This window comes from Etheostoma cragini, chromosome 15, assembly GCF_013103735.1.
Source record: "Etheostoma cragini isolate CJK2018 chromosome 15, CSU_Ecrag_1.0, whole genome shotgun sequence".
Taxonomy (NCBI): Eukaryota; Metazoa; Chordata; class Actinopteri; order Perciformes; family Percidae; genus Etheostoma; species Etheostoma cragini.
Window position 1 is genome coordinate 10,561,356 of NC_048421.1, and position 18,070 is coordinate 10,579,425.

Genomic DNA, 18,070 nt, shown 5'->3' on the forward strand with positions numbered 1-18,070 from the left:
CATTGCGCAGTGGGACATTACAGAAGCAAATGGCGTACCTTTTAATTCACATCTTTTAACAGCTTTAGTTAGTTACTTTGCAGATTCAGATTATTTATACATAACATAAATCAACACACATATGATGATACATTATTAATAAATTAAGCTGCATCTTTACCAGCTGCAACATAGTGATGCTTGCTAATTAATGTAGCCAATTAATAATTTGAATCCATTAGATTAAATAGCCTACATTATTTTTGAACGGGTCATTCTGCATAATGAGAAGGCCTTTGCCGTTTTAATAGGCTACTTTACTTCATTACAAGTTTCACACTGTGGTAAAGCTACTTTTAAAATATTTGAGTATTTCTTCCACAACTACATAAATTGCTATTTATCTGGGCTGGATCATAGACTGTTAAAATTTACAGTCTATGGGCTAGCTAGATTGATATGTTTGGCAGATTTTGAGTCAGGCACATTTAAAGCCACACTTCCTTTGGGTCCTTAGCACAAGGTTTTGTTTACATCCACGTCACCAGGAAATACATCCCGTGTGTGTCAACCGTAGTAGACTGTATATATTTATATTAATATTATCGGACTGTAAAAGAAAAGTGTCAGCATCTCTCACATCCATGGTGAACATGCTGAGACAGGTGATCGTGATCCTAAATTTGAATTTGTAATTAGGCTACTTAGAACCCGTATTTGTTTTTGAGTAAATATTGCGCGACTTGTCTTAATCGATAGTTTAGACTTTAACATGCAGGACTTTTCCAATTGAAATGTCAAACCAAGCCGTTGAAACAGATTATTGGTAGGTTAGCTTTAGCGTAACCTGCTAATGTTTCTTCTGTTTTCAGGACTCCCAAGACGCTCCTCTTTTTGGTGAAGATGACGGTGACATCAGGCAAAGAAAGTCAAACATTAGGTAAGTTGCGCTACTTTTGTGATTCCTAAATAACTGTCATTTTCGGACCAAAATGTTTTGTTTTAACTATGTAGAATAAAACCTGTTTCAGACATCCACTGGCCTCTTTCTTCCATGTCTTCTTCCGAACAAGTGCCATCTTGGTCTACTTACTGTGTGACATCTTCAGCAGTAGTTTCATCGCCTGCATGGTCACCATCATCCTCCTGCTGTCATGCGACTTCTGGACCGTTAAGGTGGGCATGTTCAACCACAGGACCACTACGGAAATAATGCTGATTAATAATAATGCTGAATGCCGATTAACACATAATACCTTGTTTGTTTTTCATGTAGGGCTGCAACTTGCCATTATTTCCATTACTGATACATCTGAAATTTTAATTTCACAATAATCAATCATATACAGTAGTTTAAAAAATGTTTATGAAAAAAAAGTTGAAAAGTTTCTGCTATATATTCCAACATTCCAAGGTTACACATTCACACAGCATGTGTTGTCTTAACCCCAACTACATTCAGTTTACAACCACATTAAAGCAGCTGTTACAAGAAAATGTTTGGCATTTTTGCTTGACAAATTATTGCTGATTCATTTTCAAACCACTGTAACTTTAGGTATGCTGTTTATAGTTGTTGTTTTATTTCGCACATTTTTTACTCTTCTTTTTTGTCTCTGTGCCCCTTGTAAGATTGCTTCCGGAGTTGTTTTGTTAATACTCAGACAAAATATGTCTAATCAAAGTAGGCTTTCATTTACAGCTTTTTTTTCACCCCCCAAGAATGTATCTGGCAGATTGTTGGTGGGCCTTCGGTGGTGGAATCAAGTAGATAAAGATGGAAAGAGCCACTGGGTATTTGAGTCGAGGAAGGTAAGCAGACGCTCATCAGATACATTCCAGGACTGGTGTGCCACAGGGCTACTTTCACCTCAAAAGAATAACGTTTTCTTAATAAAGGTTTCTGACATGGAAAAACTATTTGGAAACACAACATCCTTTGTAAGATAAACTGCCTTTTAATGTGTCGATTGTATTAAATTTCACTAAATGTGATCTTGGCGACCATAGCTCTAGTAATAGAGATCTCCGTTAATACAGGGATGTCAAAGAAACACAGAGGTGACTGCATTCCTGTATGTGAATCTACAATTTCCCAGGCTAATACACCTTTTTGGGGGTCAGCATAATATTTGAAAAGCCTTTTTTACAATGTAATGTAGCTTCAGGAACCAATTGGGCAAATGAAAAGAGTGTAACATAGAACAGCTGCATTGCCCTGTCTTAGAAATATCATACTGCACAATGGGGACAATGGACATAATTTTCCAATGACTATACCCATTTTTTTAAGAATCTTTTTTTGTCTGTTGAATAGCATGAAACAAAATCTTGTTACATTCTTTTCTTAACAGACACACAGTCGCAATGCAACGTCTGGTGCTGAGTCACGGATCTTCTGGCTTGGACTCATTGTATGCCCCCTCTTCTGGATTGTTTTTGTGTTCAGCACCATCTTCTCCTTCAAGATTAAATGGCTGGTCAGTTCAGTGTTTTTGAAAGTTGTCTAATTAGCTGCTATTTGTTAGTTCTTGTCTCATTCCTGTTTGTGCCCCTCAGGCTGTGGTAATCATGGGCTTTGTTTTACAATGGGCCAACCTGTATGGCTATGTCAGATGCAAGGTCGGGGGAAAGTCCAATCTGAGAGACATGGCAAAGGACTATCTTGGTGTCCAGCTTTTTAAACAGGTATGTAAAGAGTTATCATACCTTCCTCCTTATATTGTTGTCTTAATGACATGATGCATTAATGTTTTTAAAATTTTTCACTTAAGGTATTGAAGAAATCAGAAGAACCTTGAAGGAGTGACGACACATCTGCAGTGTAATACACTCATTATATTTACGTGCTTCCTGTCTTTTCTGAGGATATATAGGTTTTTGTAATTTCACCCTTTACAAGATTTTGATCAAAGTGATTGTCTATGTTGTTTCTTCCAATTCTTGACTGATTAATTCAGGAATAAGTGCAAAAACTTTTCTAATTATTAAAATAAAATAAAATATGGTTACTCTTGGGAATAAATGTCAAACTTTAGTTTGGCAGTTCAGACCAGTCATACTTTTCACCGATGTAAGGTAGTGGTGAAATTTAATCATGATCAAACCAGTTTTGTTAAAAGCACTTTACTTTACTTTGCTTTGTCACAGTCCCTAATCAGTTTTAATTTATCATAAAGCAGGAATTGGTAATGTTAAAAATACTTTCTTATGGAATTTGTATTAAGGCAATGCCCTAAATTTAGGGCGGTTGGGTTTTGTGAAATATAACATTGTTGGGTGTGGTATGGGAGAAGTTTAAAGGAACACGCCACCCTATTTTTGGAATAGGGCTTATCACGGTCTCCCCTAGTTGTTGATAGGTGGGCCAACGTATTTTTTGTCTTAGTGCATGCATTGTTTTAGTTCAGTGCAACACTGGCAGCGCCGCCGCTAGTTAGCTTAGCGTAGTGAATGGAGTTCTTTGTTGCCGGTTAGCATGTTGTGAGTAAATGTGAGCCAACAAAAAAAAACAATACCTAATTACTTCTTGAGGTCTGCGTATTCACAACATGTACAAATAGCAATTCAGATTAAGACTAGACAATGTCTTAGTCTGAAATTATAATGGGTGGAAGCACAGCCGAAGCACTGCTACATCTCTTCAAGGACACGCCTATGAACTGAGCTTTTAACAACATAGACAGTCTGCCGCTTCACATTCACACACACGACTCATTATCTTACACACACACACAACATACACTCCCACCCCATACCGTCTGACTGCCTCGATTTCTTGTGTTTCTCACATCCTCCCAAGCCACCTCAAAAAAATTCTTCGTATGTCCACATTAACTGTGTGTTGTCTTGTGCATTATGTTGTGATGTTGTATTGTATATTATTATGTTGCTGTCTGCATTGTTTCTTTTCGAGAAAGCGTGTGCTGGCGCTGTTCCATAGCTGCCGCCCGGAGGATTGCTCCAACCTAAGTCAAATTCCTTGTATGTCTGTCATACCTGGCGAATAAAGCTGATTCTGATGGGGGCAGAGAAGAGATCACACAGCACCTTAAACCCCCCCAACTTCCGTCAACATACTCGGCGTCCCCTAAAGTAGAAAGTGAATGGCAATGAATATGGCGGATTTTGTGAGAGAACGGGATGACTTCTCAGACAGTGCTTTGGCTGTGCTTCTACCCAATATAGTCCCAAATCAATATCTGCCTAGGAAATTGTCTAGTCTTGATCTGAATTGTTATTTGTACTCGTGAATACGCAGGCCAAAAGAAGTAATTAGGTTTTTTATTTATTTACTTTTGGCTCACTTTAACTCACAACATGCTAACCGGCAAAATAGGATTACATTCACTACGCTAAGCTAACTAGCGGCAACACTGCCGATGTTGCACCGGACTAAAACAATGCATGCACTGAGACCAAAAATGCATTGGGCCACCTATCTACAGGTAGGAGAGACCGGGATCAGCTCTATTTCAACAGACTGTGGCATATTCATGGTTTTAAAATAAGTGCTACTTGGGATGTATTTTTTTTACACAAAAAATTGTGATTTACCCTGGACTTCTCTGGGAAATTGTTGTTTCACAGAAAAGTAAAAGAATAAATACAATAAAGAATGTATAATCATACTTTCTGGCAAGTCAACATACTGTATAACTGTTATTATAAATGAGATGGTATAACAAAGGGTTGTCCTCTGGGGTTTCACAGGATGTTAAAGCATTACATTTTCTTGACATTTTTTCAAAAACCAATATATTCCCCTCTCATTTCAGCAGCTTTGTTCTAATAATGGAGATAAACAGAGTTGCGAATTATTCAAAACAGCTCTAGTCATCCTGGTTGATCAGGTCCAAGTCAGAGTATATGTACAAGTACTGACAGAGTGGTGACCTACTGCACTTGTGTATGTATTTCTCTGAAAGATTACCAAGTGCAGTAGGTCACCACTCTGTCTGTAGGGAATACTTTGATTACTAGGTGGAACAACATTGGTTAGCAAATTTAGTGTCCCATACCCTTTTTTTATGTTTTTTCCTTGCATATAATATCTTTGAAATTGTGTAGACATTTAGCATAATTAGCATTTATTGCATGGATTAAATTTACTTAAAAATCTACATTTTAAACTGCTATACAACTCCTGAAGATGTTATTCAATATTGCAGAATCTCCCACTTTTGAGAGCTGAAGGAACATGGTTTGTCATGTGTGCAGATATCCTAGTTTTGAATAACAGTTGAATATACTCATGTGACTCAAAATTATATTAGGAGTAAAGGATGAAATTATTTATTTGTTAGATTTTCAGAAATATGCCAACACATCTTTATCCTTTGACATATTGAAAATTGCATTCATCTTTGAATCTTTGAATTTATGAGACTAACAGCAGCAGAGTTAAGCTGGTTTTAAAGTAATGATGTGTTTTATTAGTACCAGAAATCAAAATGGTTGGTTTTACATTCATAGTTTATCATAACATAAGTCGTGGCAAAAAAATACATAGAGCCTAGTATTAAATAGCACCAGAAATATGTCTTGTCAATTTTGTTGGCAAACATTTGATTTCTCTCAATTTTCTGTGTCTGTGCTTCAAGAGCTTCCAGGAAGTTGGACACCTTTCTGAGCATTCGACTGTACTCCTCTGAACCGTTCAGCTGAACAACACTAATGTCAGCTTTGACTTCTGTAGGGATTTAAGACACAATCGGAGTAGTCATACAGTGTAATTTAGTTCATCAAAAATCAAGAATTTGTGAGCATCAAAATATACTACTTATTACAAAATACTGCAGTACAGACTCAACACATGCAGTTTAACAATCAAGTCCTCCTCACCCTCATCCTCTTTTTTGTCATTGTTTGCTGTGTTTTCTGGGACTGACCCCTTGGAGTAGAAAATGAGGCTGCCGTCTTTGGCCAACCGTGTCAGCATCATGGACACCAGCATGCTCAATACCATGAGGACCAGACAAACAGCGAAGTGGATTCCTGCGGCACAGACAAGACAGTTTAGTGACTCAGTAAACTGTGATGCTGTTGATGTCTATGGACTGTGAGTGTGTTTGTGAGCTGACTGACGGATGATGGGGCTGCACTGGCTGTCTCCGGGGAGCTGATCGTTGAGGATGATGAGGAACATGGTGAAGCTGAGCACCAGAGTGACTTTGAAAGAGTTGCGTTCGCCGCCTTCCAGCGACAGAGAGAAGCTGAACACATCAGCTAAGATGATCAGATAACTGGGCAGCAGTAACGTCATGAAGGGGTTCATAAAGTTGAGGCTCAATGCCACCTGAGGAGTATGGCAGACAGAATTTAACAGTGCAAAATAAAAACAGCTTTTCATTGTTTTTTAGAAATGCTTAAATACTAGTATGTAAGAAAAAAAAATCTTGAATCATTTTCAACATGTGTGTCATGCATATTTTCTTAATAAATCGATTAGTACACTAAAAAATGTCATAAAATAAATCTCCATTATAAGTTCCAACAGCCCAAGGTAACATAATTGAACTGCTTGATGTGCCCTGCCTAAAGCCTTACACTCAATTGTGTTTACTGTCATATATAACGGGAATGACAAATAAGAAAAGCATCAAATCCTACTCAGTTACTCGTTTAGTTTTAACCTCATCAGACATGTCACAATTAATTTCAAAGTTAAAGCACAAAAATGATAATGAATGGTCTTTATCATTACCTATATTAAGTATAAAAGACTATTTCATGTGTTCATTAACTTACCATGATGTATTTGCGATTATCTTGGCTTACATGTTGCTCGATGGCCACACTGTCAGTTTGCCAATCTCCATGGTTGCTATTAATCAAGATCACCTTACCAAATGCCAGCTCTGTACCACATCCTGAAGGCAACAAAGCATTCTTTAAAAGAGCAAATGGGCAGAGCCCTTTCATAACATTGACAGACTCATGATGGGAGGTGATGGTGCAGTGCATATGACACATGCCTGTGGTGTGGGAGACCTGGGTTCAGTTCCCACTGCAATACATCAACCAATGTGTTCTTGAGCAAGACATTTAACCCCTAGTTGCTCCAGAGGTGTGTGACCTTTGACATATAGCAATTGTAAGTTGCTTTGGATAAAAGCATCATATGAATGACATGTAATGATGGGCAGTTTTAACCTACATGATAAAACCCTTTAACCTTGAGCCGCTAGCCTCAAGCCAGACACCGTAGATAGATATAGATAGATATTGATCCCCAAGAGGAAGTCCAGGGTCCCAGTAGCAGACATCACATACATCATAAAGAGGATGATTTTATAACAAATCCACATGAATAATATGGACAATAAAAGAAAACATACTAAATAAAACAAATCCACATGAATGCAATGAAGAGTGAGCTACAGAAGTCTAGTGAGCTCACTTCTTTCCAACTTCACAACTTCACATTGTTTTTTTTATTTTCTAACTTTTAATTTTCAACGTATACTGACTTTGCCTCAATTGATGTGACCTGAGACAATTAATCCAACTTTGGGCAGCTCCCTGATGAGGAATGATCATAGCTGAAAAATGTGTAAACCACCTTACCTATAATGTCTCCCATACTTCTGTACTCGTTCATTTTAACACCTGACATGGTAAAGTGAGGATTTTTCACAAAAAGCTACATGCAACATTTTGGCAGGAAATAAATAGACAATCACGTAAAACCCACATGCTTTTAACCCTAAGCTAAATGTGCATTTATGCTCATTTCACAATTTTGGATACATTCTAAAAAGCCATCCTAATGGGAAGAATAAAGCACGTTTTGAAAAGCATAGCTGTAAAGGAAAACATAACCACACCATAAGCTACATTAACATCTTCTTCAGAATTAACACACAATACAATACAATTAAGGACATTATCACTTGCTCTAAAACTTAAATAAAATGTTTGTATTTGTGTTTTGCCGAGCTCACCATCTTTGGACCAAGTTTGGATTGCGACAGGGCATTTATCACTAGCGAAGGGATAATTGAAGAGGTTAACTTGACAGTTCACCTCTGCATTTATGATCACATCATGCTTCACTGAGCCATTGCTGTTTACCAGCAGATCACTGGAAGCGTGCTCCATAGTTGTTGTTATTCTGCCCAGGTGAGAGACAAGACGTCTGTGAGTTGACGAACAAGCAGTCCATTAATTGCATTTGTGATGAGTTACTCACCCGTTTGTCACATGGAGTTCTGGGGTCCAGACTGTGTTTACTGGCAGAACCACTGTGTTATACGGGTAAACTGATGTGTTCCATCCCAAGTCAGGATCTATCCATGCCTGTGGTTTCAGAAAAATGTATGTGACTAAAACATACTCTACATACATTATATCTTCTTTTTTGTCCATATAAGTATTGACTTGACGCTTACAAGTGCAGCATGCAGCCAACTTATTAGGCGGAGATTCTTTGTGTCCTGTTAAAATAAGATAAAATGTGGTAAGACTTCCTTATTATTAAGTTGATCAAAACACATTCTCATATCAGCACATCTTCTGCAACATTTCCAACACCTGGGAATTGCGGCAACAAAAATGGTAAATTACACGTGAAATGTTAATTACTGTAATAATATTTGTCAAGTTATAAGAGGAAACAACATTTCTCAGTTAGAGGCACAGAAAAATGTATACAATACAATACTTACAACTGACAGAGTCTGGTACTCAATGAGTGGCACATTAATCTTTTGGGTGCAGTTTTCAGACTGTGGCTGAGATAGACGGCTTTGACTGATCAACATTTCAGCCAGACATCTGCGTGTTGTGCAGGTTGAGTCAGCATGTCCACATCCTAATATCAGAGAGTGCACCAAAGCATTGCATATTTTTAGAAATACTTCACCAAGCATGCGTCCTCCTAAAACAATGATGTCCGAAAATAAAAGTTACACTTACCTATTGTTATAAAGCTCAGTAGGAAGATAACCTTCCACAGACTGTGGGTAAGAAATCTTAACATTTCTGACTATAAGACTTCACTTGATGTGCAAACTGCACATTGAAACCTGTGTGCCATCCTTTTAAGGCTTCAGACTATCACACCACTTATTAAATAGGCTGTCACTGATGTTTAAGCGCATATTCACAACACAACTTAGGCACAATAACACAACATGACCAACCCACAATAGTGTTTGAGTATACGATCGCATGTTCAGTGCATCTCTAAGTGATCCTGTGCAAACAGAACACAAGTGCAATTACAATTCAATGTCTGTTTACCTGCCAGCCGAGCAAATGCAGCTCCAGCTGCTATTTTTGTCAATAAAGCTTGGCATGCTACTCTGCATTTCAATGGCACTGTGGCTGTCGTGCAGGAGAGTGAGCGGAAGCACACTAATGAAGACATGAGTTGATCTGAAAGTCCCCCGGTCATGGGATTTGAAGGACAAATACTGTGGTTTCAGTGTGGTTAAGGGACAGCGTGTCTTGTTATAGAATGGCCGTTATACACTTTGGCAGCTGGATGATGAATTCAGTGTTTGTTTGTTTTTTACTTTTGACACAATGGCTCATACGTAAAGTTAATTAGAATCTTCATTGACATGACATTGCAATTCTGCTTCATTCAAATGATATTGCCATTACCATTTATTGCCAATATTTTCAATATCATGCCAACATATTTTGTTATTTAACTTACTTGTTGTCACACTAATGACCTTTGAAATTAAGAAAGCTCTTGCGCCCCACAGACACACACACACACACACACACACACACACTCAAAAGTCCAGGCACCACAGGTAACATTTTTTATTAATGTGCATAAAGAAGCCAAGAAAAGATGGAAAAATCTCCAAAAGGCATCCAATGACAGATTAAACATTCGTATAATATGTCATAAAAAGTTAGATTTTGTTTCTATCATTTACACTTTCAAAATAACAGAAAACAAAAAAGACAATAAATGGCATCTGCAAAAGTTTGGGCACCCTGCAGAGATAATACCTTGTACTGCCCCCTTTGGCAAGTATCACAGCTTGGAAATGCTTTTTTTCGTTATACTCGTGAAATGTTCCCTGTGCCCATGGCTGCAATAAAACCCCAAAGCATGATGGATCCTCTCCCTATGCTAAACAGCTGGACAGAGGTTCTTTTCATTAAATTCTGCCCTTTCTTCTCCAAACGTAGCTTTGGTCATTCCAGCCAAAAAGTTCTATTTTAACCTCATCGGTTCACAGAACGTGTTCCCACAATGCATCAGGCTTGTCTATATGTTAATTTGCAAACTTCAAACGCTGATTTTTGTAGTTAGAAGAAGTTTTCTTCTGATGACTCTTCCATGAAGACCATATTTGTACAAGTATCTCTTTATAGTGGAATGGTGTACTACAACTCAAGTGTCTGCCATGTCTTTCTGGATGGAAGAAGATGTCTTCCAGATCTTGTTTTAACTTCCAGTGTTCCTGATGACGGCCATTTCTTAATTACATTCCGAACGGAGGATATTAGCATCTAAAAAAACGCTTTGCTATCTTCTTCTAGCCTTCTCCTGCTTTGTGAGCATCAACCATTTTCAGTTTCAGTTTTCTAGACAACTGCTTAGAAGAACCCAGGGTGCTGATTGTTGGGGCCAGGTCAGATGAGTCTGGGCATTTAAAACCTTAAGACTGAAATCACCTGGTCTTTCCAGACGATGATTGAGAACAATCCATGACACTGTCAGGTCTCAGCTTTCCAAAGGGGGCGGTGCATGCTATGAACTCTGCAGGGTGTCCTAACCTTTGCGGACGCCATTTTTTTTGTTTTCTGTTATTTTGAAAGTGTAAATAATGGACATAAAATCAAACTTTTTGTGACATATCACATGAATGTCTAATTTGTCATTTTATGCCTTTCGGAGATTTTTCAATTTTTTTTTTGGCTTTTTTATGACATTGATACTAATTTTTAACTGGGGTGCCCAAACATTTGAACATGATTGTATATATAGATATAGTGGTGCCAGTGGTAATCGGAGCACTGGGGGCTGTGACCCCAAACTGGGAGAGTGGCTCCAGCAAGTTCCAGGTGAAACATCAGAGGTCTCTGTCCAGAAGAGTGCAGTCCTAGGAACAGCTAAGATTCTGCGCAGAACCCTCAAACTCCCAGGCCTCTGGTAGAGGACCCGAGCTTGAGGATGACACATACCACCCCACAAGGGGTGAGAGGGGGATTCGTTTTATATATATATATATATATATATACAGTAAAATCTTTTTATGTGCCTGTATTATTTCTTTGTTTATTTTGGGTTTCCTTTAATTCTTAGAAAGTTGTCAAAAATGGACCAAAACAATCTCCAGAGGGTTCCAGTTGGAGCTATCAGAGTGTCGTCAACCAAGTGAAGCTCCTTATGAAAAAGGGATTATTTGTTTTATTTTAAACCTTTAATTGACTCCGTAAAATGTTTTGTGTGGGCATCCTTACTTTTCAGTTGTCTCAATATGCATTTTCTGTATTAGAGAAACATGTGCTTTATCTTGAATATGTTGCATGTGTGACACACCTGATTGACATGATCATTATCACCTTCTGGTCTCAAACATGTCAGAAAAACAACAGCCTTCACTGTTTCAAAAGCTCTCCATGCTGCTCAGGCTCAACCTCCTTCTTTGCACCACCTTGTGGGGGAATTGCTGCATGTTTTTTTATTTTTTATGTTTGCTTCAGGTGAAGAAAAAATGACAATAGCCTCTCCTCTTTATCTGTCACCCAGGTTCAAACACATCTAACACATCTCTGCATTATTGGTCCATATCTCCAAATCGATGTCCTCTGACCACATAAAGCTCACCACTATTAACAAAACTAGCTGTCCCTACCAACATGTTCCTGCTATCTTAATGTTGTCTTTCTGCTGACATCAAAAATGCTTTTACTTTCATTTTCTAAACAAACATCGTAACTTGTATTGTTTACAGTACTGATAATAAGTCATGTTATCAGTTATCCAGTTACATTTTCAATTATATATAATCTATATTTAGCTCATTTTTTCTCGTATGTAATGGTAATATATCTCTTGACACAATAGATGTTGTGTCTTAGTGCGGGACACTAAATCATATTGATCATAATACTTACATGGAATTTCAAAGTTTATGGTTTTATTATGTACTGCAGTGAAGGAAGTAATACAATGGTCTGTCGGTCTGTGCTTTCACTTATTCTTTATATAGCTGCTGGCTGTAAATCACAAACTAATGAACAGTTATTTTCAGGTTATCTCTCAGAGGAATGTCTCTTATCTCTGTCTTCACACATCTTAAACATGCAGTACGTGATGAATCAGGAAGGTTTCAAAGGGGAATGGAGGTAACATTCTGTCTTGAAAAACACTGCAAGGTTTTCCTGGTGTTGTCAACCTATTTACAACAGCTTTGGTTGCTCTTATGACTGCAATAAAAGTTAAGTGTGTCCTGGTGGCTCAGCTGTGGTCTCTCTTGTCAAATCAGAACAAAATTGAAAAAGCAAATCCTTGTGCCAGAACCTGGAGCAAATATTAACTTTCTGTCTAATCAATCAAATATGCAGGTCTTTACAATGACATGTAAATCATCATTATTTTGTTCGCCTTTAACATTTTGTGGAAGTAAACAATTTCTATTTCTTCATCCAGAAGCAAATAGTTAGAGGACATTTAATTATTTTCTCCTGAGGGAAATATTCCACAGGTCATTTGGTCTTCCAGGATGCCCAATAAGGTTTCAGAGGGAAGGGATTGCTGTGATATCAGAACAAATTGGAACTTTTCCTCAGGGCCGGGCCAGCCCACAACACTCTACAACCAACTCCACTTGGAGGTTACTTCCAAGGTGGCGTCGTTTAATGCTCGGCAGAACTGATGAGACACCTGACAAACTCTAGTTTCTACTTTGCAAGTAAGTTGATAAATTGAAATATGTGTGCTTTTTTTAAAAGACATATTCAAAGTAACAGAAGAATTCTGATGTTAACAAAGTGGAAAAAAGTAAATTAGCTGTTAATAATAATCATAATTAATTATTCTTCAATGGCTTGCAGAATTCTGGAGGTAAGTTTAGTGTCATTGATTTTTACTGGACTAACTGTAAAGAATTTTAAAGTTAATGTATAATTACCAATGCAGCGGAATAGGTACACAATTCCGCTAATAATATCTGAAAAATATGAGCAGGGTCAAGCAAGCCAGAAAGGAAATAATCAACCACAAGTTGCAATATTTAAACATTTTACATTAACTCACTGACAAATGAACATGCCAGCAATTATTATTTTTGAGTATTGACATGAACTGAAGAAACATCATGAAATAAATGAGGGTCATGGAAAAAAGAGATTTTGTCACATATTTCTTTCAATTTTGTTTTTGAATTCATGTCAAATATGGGGGGACATCAACACGTTTTAGTACATCAACTGCATCAATTGGAATTTTTATGATCAACAAAACATGACACAAAATAACTTCTGGAGCTACAATGAGATAAAGAAAAACACAAGAAAACGTTGGGTAATTCTGCAGGAATCACTTTCCTTGTCCTCTCTAGACTGTAACCTGTTCATGTCCTCCTCCATGGACTCAGTGATTTCTGTTTAGAAATCAACTATCTGAAACACTGAACACACTGCAGCTTACGAGGCAAGAATGTATCTTCTTTTAAATGCATGTTGACTTGGTAAGTTGTCATTTGTCTATGCATTTTCCTTTAATTATTTACAATACCGTCCCCACCTGCTACAACATTATTTTGGCATCACAGTCAATGCAAAAGCTTTTAGTAATTCTACAACAACACCAGAGATGAAACTTTGAAATGTGTCTGTTTATTTTATTTGCTTTACGAACCTTTAATGCAACACAACATAAATTGTGTAACTAGAAGGTTTTTATTCTTGCAGTTTTGCTTCTAAAGGTCTCGTGTGGGATGATGCATAGTTCCACAATTGTTTACTTATGTGTTAAATTACTGCTTACAGTCAGCAGGAACCCATTTAAACTATGTATTTCTTATTTGGATCAACATTTGTCTAATTGACAGAACCACTGTGTTTTAAAGACCGCACTTGGCACTTTTGCATGTTTTACACTTAACTATTGAAAAGCCATTTATTCTGAGATAAACATCAGCTATGTGCTACCATGTGACTCAATTAAGCCTCTTGCAAGAAAAAAGGTGGCTTAAAAAAAACATATTGATCAGTGAGTGATGTGACAGCGCACAGCACTGTGCACTCAAAAATAAACTTGACAGCGTGCCTTTCATCGGTAGCAGCTCAAGCAGCTGTCAGATTAGTGAATTCCAATAAATCTACAACAAATGACCTGACTTTGGTGCATTGTATGTGTTACTGAAAGGAAGGTGCTGTGGTTAATTTTTGACAATTGAGGAAGCATTTGGAGGTGAAAGCTATTAAAGGTGGTTGAAGGATAATAATTTACACTCATGAGGACAAAAATAGAGGGCAAGGTATTGCTTAATTAATCGAGACAAACGTTCTTTGGACTTGTGGAGTACAGAAAGATTATATACACTTTATGACAACCATGCATATGTTATTTTGTCTATACATGTCCATACGTGTCTTGCAAAAACAAAGTGACATAGTTCTATTTTTTCTTCTATAAAATAAGTCAGTTTAGGACTTTTGTCAAGAGGCTGTTCATCATTGTTCCGGGTCCCATCTGGAAGGCAACAGCCTTTGCCAAAACTGAAAAACTAGATAAGCCAAACTGATTAAAAAGAAGTTCTGCCCCGGGACATTCTCTGACCCAAAGCTTTAGTTAATCTTGTCTGATGGTAATAACCAAATGGGATAAGATCAATACTCGGATAAAGTCAAGATCAAAGGACTTTTTGTCCTGGTGCACTCATGAGTTGAATAAGTAGTGTTTTATTTTTATTATTGTGTCATGCATACACTTAAAAAAATACGCTGAGCCCACAAGACATGGGACACTAGGACAAAGGACCAGATGCCAAATTAACCACACACCCTAAACAAATAAACCTTCTAGTCTTTTTTGCCAAGCTTTAGAAACAAAAGTCACCAACTCATAAATATTCAATTTAAACAACCACTTCAATTGGTCATCATCTGTACACCAGAAAATGTCAGGATTTTGGCCAGATATTTCATGTTAGTCCAAATGTTTACATAGTTTGCACAACCTTTTATCTTTCTGGGATGTTTTTGACAATTTATTTATTTTGACATTACCAAAATATTTGAGTTTAAACCCAATAAGAACGTGAATAGTCATGTAAAGTCCCTTTAAGGTTAATGGGTCCAGTGAATAAACTGAGTATTGAATGATTCAATTCAACATATAAATGTATTAAGTTGAGAAAACCTTCTGTGCATTCAACCGAATAATACAGGCAGTGGGTGTGGAATTCCGTAATCTGGGGACAAATTTGGGGAAAAAGCTCACTAAAGTTTGGTGCGGCATCATGTGACATACACACATGCTGTAAGGAGAGAGACCAATTTAGGTAGCTGTCAAATGGATAAAGCTTTGTCTAAGACAGAAAAGGAGGAATAAACTGTTTTAGATTGTTGAATTGACATCACACACAACTAACATGATAGGTCAAACTATTCTGAACAGTTAAGATAAAAACCCATGCAAATCAGTAGGTGATGCTAAAACAAAAAAACAAATAGGAGTTGTGACAGAACGTTAAAATTTTGAGATACATCAATTGCCACCCATGTTGCTTCAAAATTTCACAAAGGTCACAGTGCTTTTAGCAGCTGGTACTCTCGGCAGAGACATCAATATATTCCTGACTATAGATATAGATAGAACACATGCATGTAAAAAAGAACTAAAACACTATTGTACAGTACATTGTACAATTCAAGTTGCTCACCAGCACTTACAAATGCAGGGTCTACTGACAAATCATTATTATTTGAATTTTTTTTTAGAACAGATACATAGAAACAACCAAAATCCAAAATATAAATAACGAACAAATTAAATCACTACTTCTTCCAAACAGTAACCAGGCCAAGCCATCATTAACAATACACCAAGCTTATACAATCTGAATCAGTCCTCTAAAACATGAACATGAGTCCTCCCATTGTCCTCCCCAATTGTCCTTATGATTGCATGTTGTTATAATGTGTTAAGTTGTTTGTAGAGCACGTTTAGCAAAACTGATGTGGACAGTGTCCAGACTGTAATGGTACTTGTGGTAAATAATCAACCAGTAAAAAACTCCTGCTCTTGTCCATTTTTCACACCCAGAATTCAAGTTATTTGCTGCTGATAGCTGTGAGTGACCTAGGCTGCTTGCTCAAACATGAGGGTTCAGCTCAACAAACAAGTCTAAGGGCCCTTTTACATTTTAGTCACATGTAATGAGTGAAATGCTGGGCCTCCTGCCCATTGTAATTCAACTGTCATCCAATATGCATTTTCCATCTCATTTCTGTCTTCCTACAGGAGACTGAAAGGCCGCTCTGGTCATAATGAGCACAGAGAGAAGCGAGCAGGTCATCATTGATACCTGCTACACTACAGTCCACACACTGGGCAGGAAAAATGAGGTTAGGCGGCTACGCTACATGCAGAAAGATGGCAGCTTCCCTGTGGTTTTCCAGAAGGCCCCTGGACAATGGACTCTGTACCTGATAGACATCTTCACCACTCTTGTGGAGATCCGCTGGAGGGTGATGCTCCTTATCTTTTCCCTCTCATACATTTTCTCTTGGCTCTTTTTTGGTCTCTGTTATTGGCTCATTGCGTATGTACATGGGGATGTTGATGAGGCAGAGCATGCAATATGTGTAGACAATGTGCGTGGCTTTACTGGAGCCTTTATGTTCTCAATGGAGACCCAGGCAACTATTGGCTACGGATTCAGGGGGATGACTGAGAACTGTATCGTGGCAATAATTTTGGTGACGGTTCAAGATGTATTTAGCTGCCTCCTTGACACCATCATCATTGGTATTGTTGTTGCTAAAATGGCATCTGCTCGTAAGAGATCTCAAACGGTTGGTTTTAGCAGCTGTGCAGTGGTCAACCTGCGAGACGGGGTCCTGTGTTTGTCTTGGCGACTTGGGGACTTCAGGGGCAATCACATCCTGGAGGGTGTTGCCAGGGCTATGTTAGTCCGCTATGTGAAACATCCAATGGGGTCAATTGTGATGTCATACAAGGACCTGCACATCCAGAATCAAGACATTGTACTCGCCACACCAGTCACTATTATCCACAAGCTGGAGCCTGGCAGTCCCCTCTACAGCCTCGGGTCTGACGACCTGCTGGGGGACGACTTTGAGCTAGTGGTGTCTTTCACATACACCGGTGACTCTACAGGTATGCTCCACCAGACTCGAACTTCCTACACACCAGCAGACATCCGCTGGGGCCAGCGCTTCCAGGAAATGCTGAAACTGGACAAGAGGCACTACAAGGTGGACTACGCTCGGTTCAACGCGACCACGTGGGTGCCTGTGCCTCTGCTCAGTGCAGAACAGTTAGACAGGAGGGGTCGTCCTGTAGAGGGCAGTCAGTCCCGCTGTCCTCTCTTTGCTTCGAATAAGAGAAATGGACACACTTCCAAAGTGAATCCTGAAATCACCAAAGAGGTGATGCACCAAACCTGTTTGTAAGGTGAACTTGTGATGGTCAGTGTGATGAGATGCTCTTGTAAACATGTTTATATGAAACTTATAGTGTTTGTAAGTTTTCTTAATGCTTTAAAAAAATAAAAATAATGATACACTAACATTTAATACACGTTTCCCTTGTAAAACTCTGAAATATGACTTATGATCAAATACATTATGTAATGCCAGCACACTGTGTTGATCCTCTTTGTAGCTTTACACTGCCACCTTGTGTTCACTGAGCGCGCCTAATATCACTCCAGCACTGGTGACTATTAAAAAAAGTCACAGCTATCACAATAAAAGTAAGCCCTACTCCACACTACTCTCAGTATATTTGCTTGATTTGTTGACATAAAATGACAAACACATGACACAAACTCCAATTTTACCTAAAACTAAATTTACAAATCACAACCAGTTTTGTTGGGACTCTGGATATGCTTTGCACCAAATTTGACACATGGTAACT

The 18,070-nt window shown here is 38.1% G+C and overlaps 3 protein-coding genes across 3 annotated transcripts; 2 read left to right on the plus strand and 1 right to left on the minus strand.

Moving 5' to 3' along the window:
• Positions 1-509: 509 nt before the first annotated feature.
• zgc:112148 (uncharacterized protein LOC550424 homolog) lies at positions 510-3,487 on the plus strand. The gene is made up of 8 exons (XM_034894730.1): positions 510-550; positions 610-644; positions 852-919; positions 1,011-1,155; positions 1,702-1,791; positions 2,334-2,459; positions 2,539-2,667; positions 2,754-3,487. Exons 2-8 carry the CDS (start codon positions 624-626, stop codon positions 2,778-2,780), a joined length of 606 nt encoding a protein of 201 aa, XP_034750621.1. The 5' UTR covers positions 510-550; positions 610-623; the 3' UTR covers positions 2,781-3,487.
• Positions 3,488-5,397: 1,910 nt separating this feature from the next.
• Positions 5,398-9,057, minus strand: LOC117958393 (5-hydroxytryptamine receptor 3A-like). Its single transcript, XM_034894729.1, has 9 exons — positions 8,899-9,057; positions 8,649-8,794; positions 8,373-8,417; positions 8,174-8,280; positions 7,926-8,095; positions 6,730-6,851; positions 6,067-6,277; positions 5,824-5,976; positions 5,398-5,671 (listed from the first exon to the last, which is right to left on the minus strand). The coding sequence occupies exons 1-9, from the start codon at positions 8,960-8,962 to the stop codon at positions 5,415-5,417; spliced, it is 1,275 nt and encodes a 424-aa protein (XP_034750620.1). The 5' UTR covers positions 8,963-9,057; the 3' UTR covers positions 5,398-5,414.
• Positions 9,058-12,780: 3,723 nt separating this feature from the next.
• Positions 12,781-18,017, plus strand: LOC117958227 (inward rectifier potassium channel 16-like). Its single transcript, XM_034894502.1, has 2 exons — positions 12,781-12,869; positions 16,427-18,017. Exon 2 carries the CDS (start codon positions 16,453-16,455, stop codon positions 17,599-17,601), a length of 1,149 nt encoding a protein of 382 aa, XP_034750393.1. The 5' UTR covers positions 12,781-12,869; positions 16,427-16,452; the 3' UTR covers positions 17,602-18,017.
• The last annotated feature ends 53 nt before the right edge of the window (positions 18,018-18,070 follow it).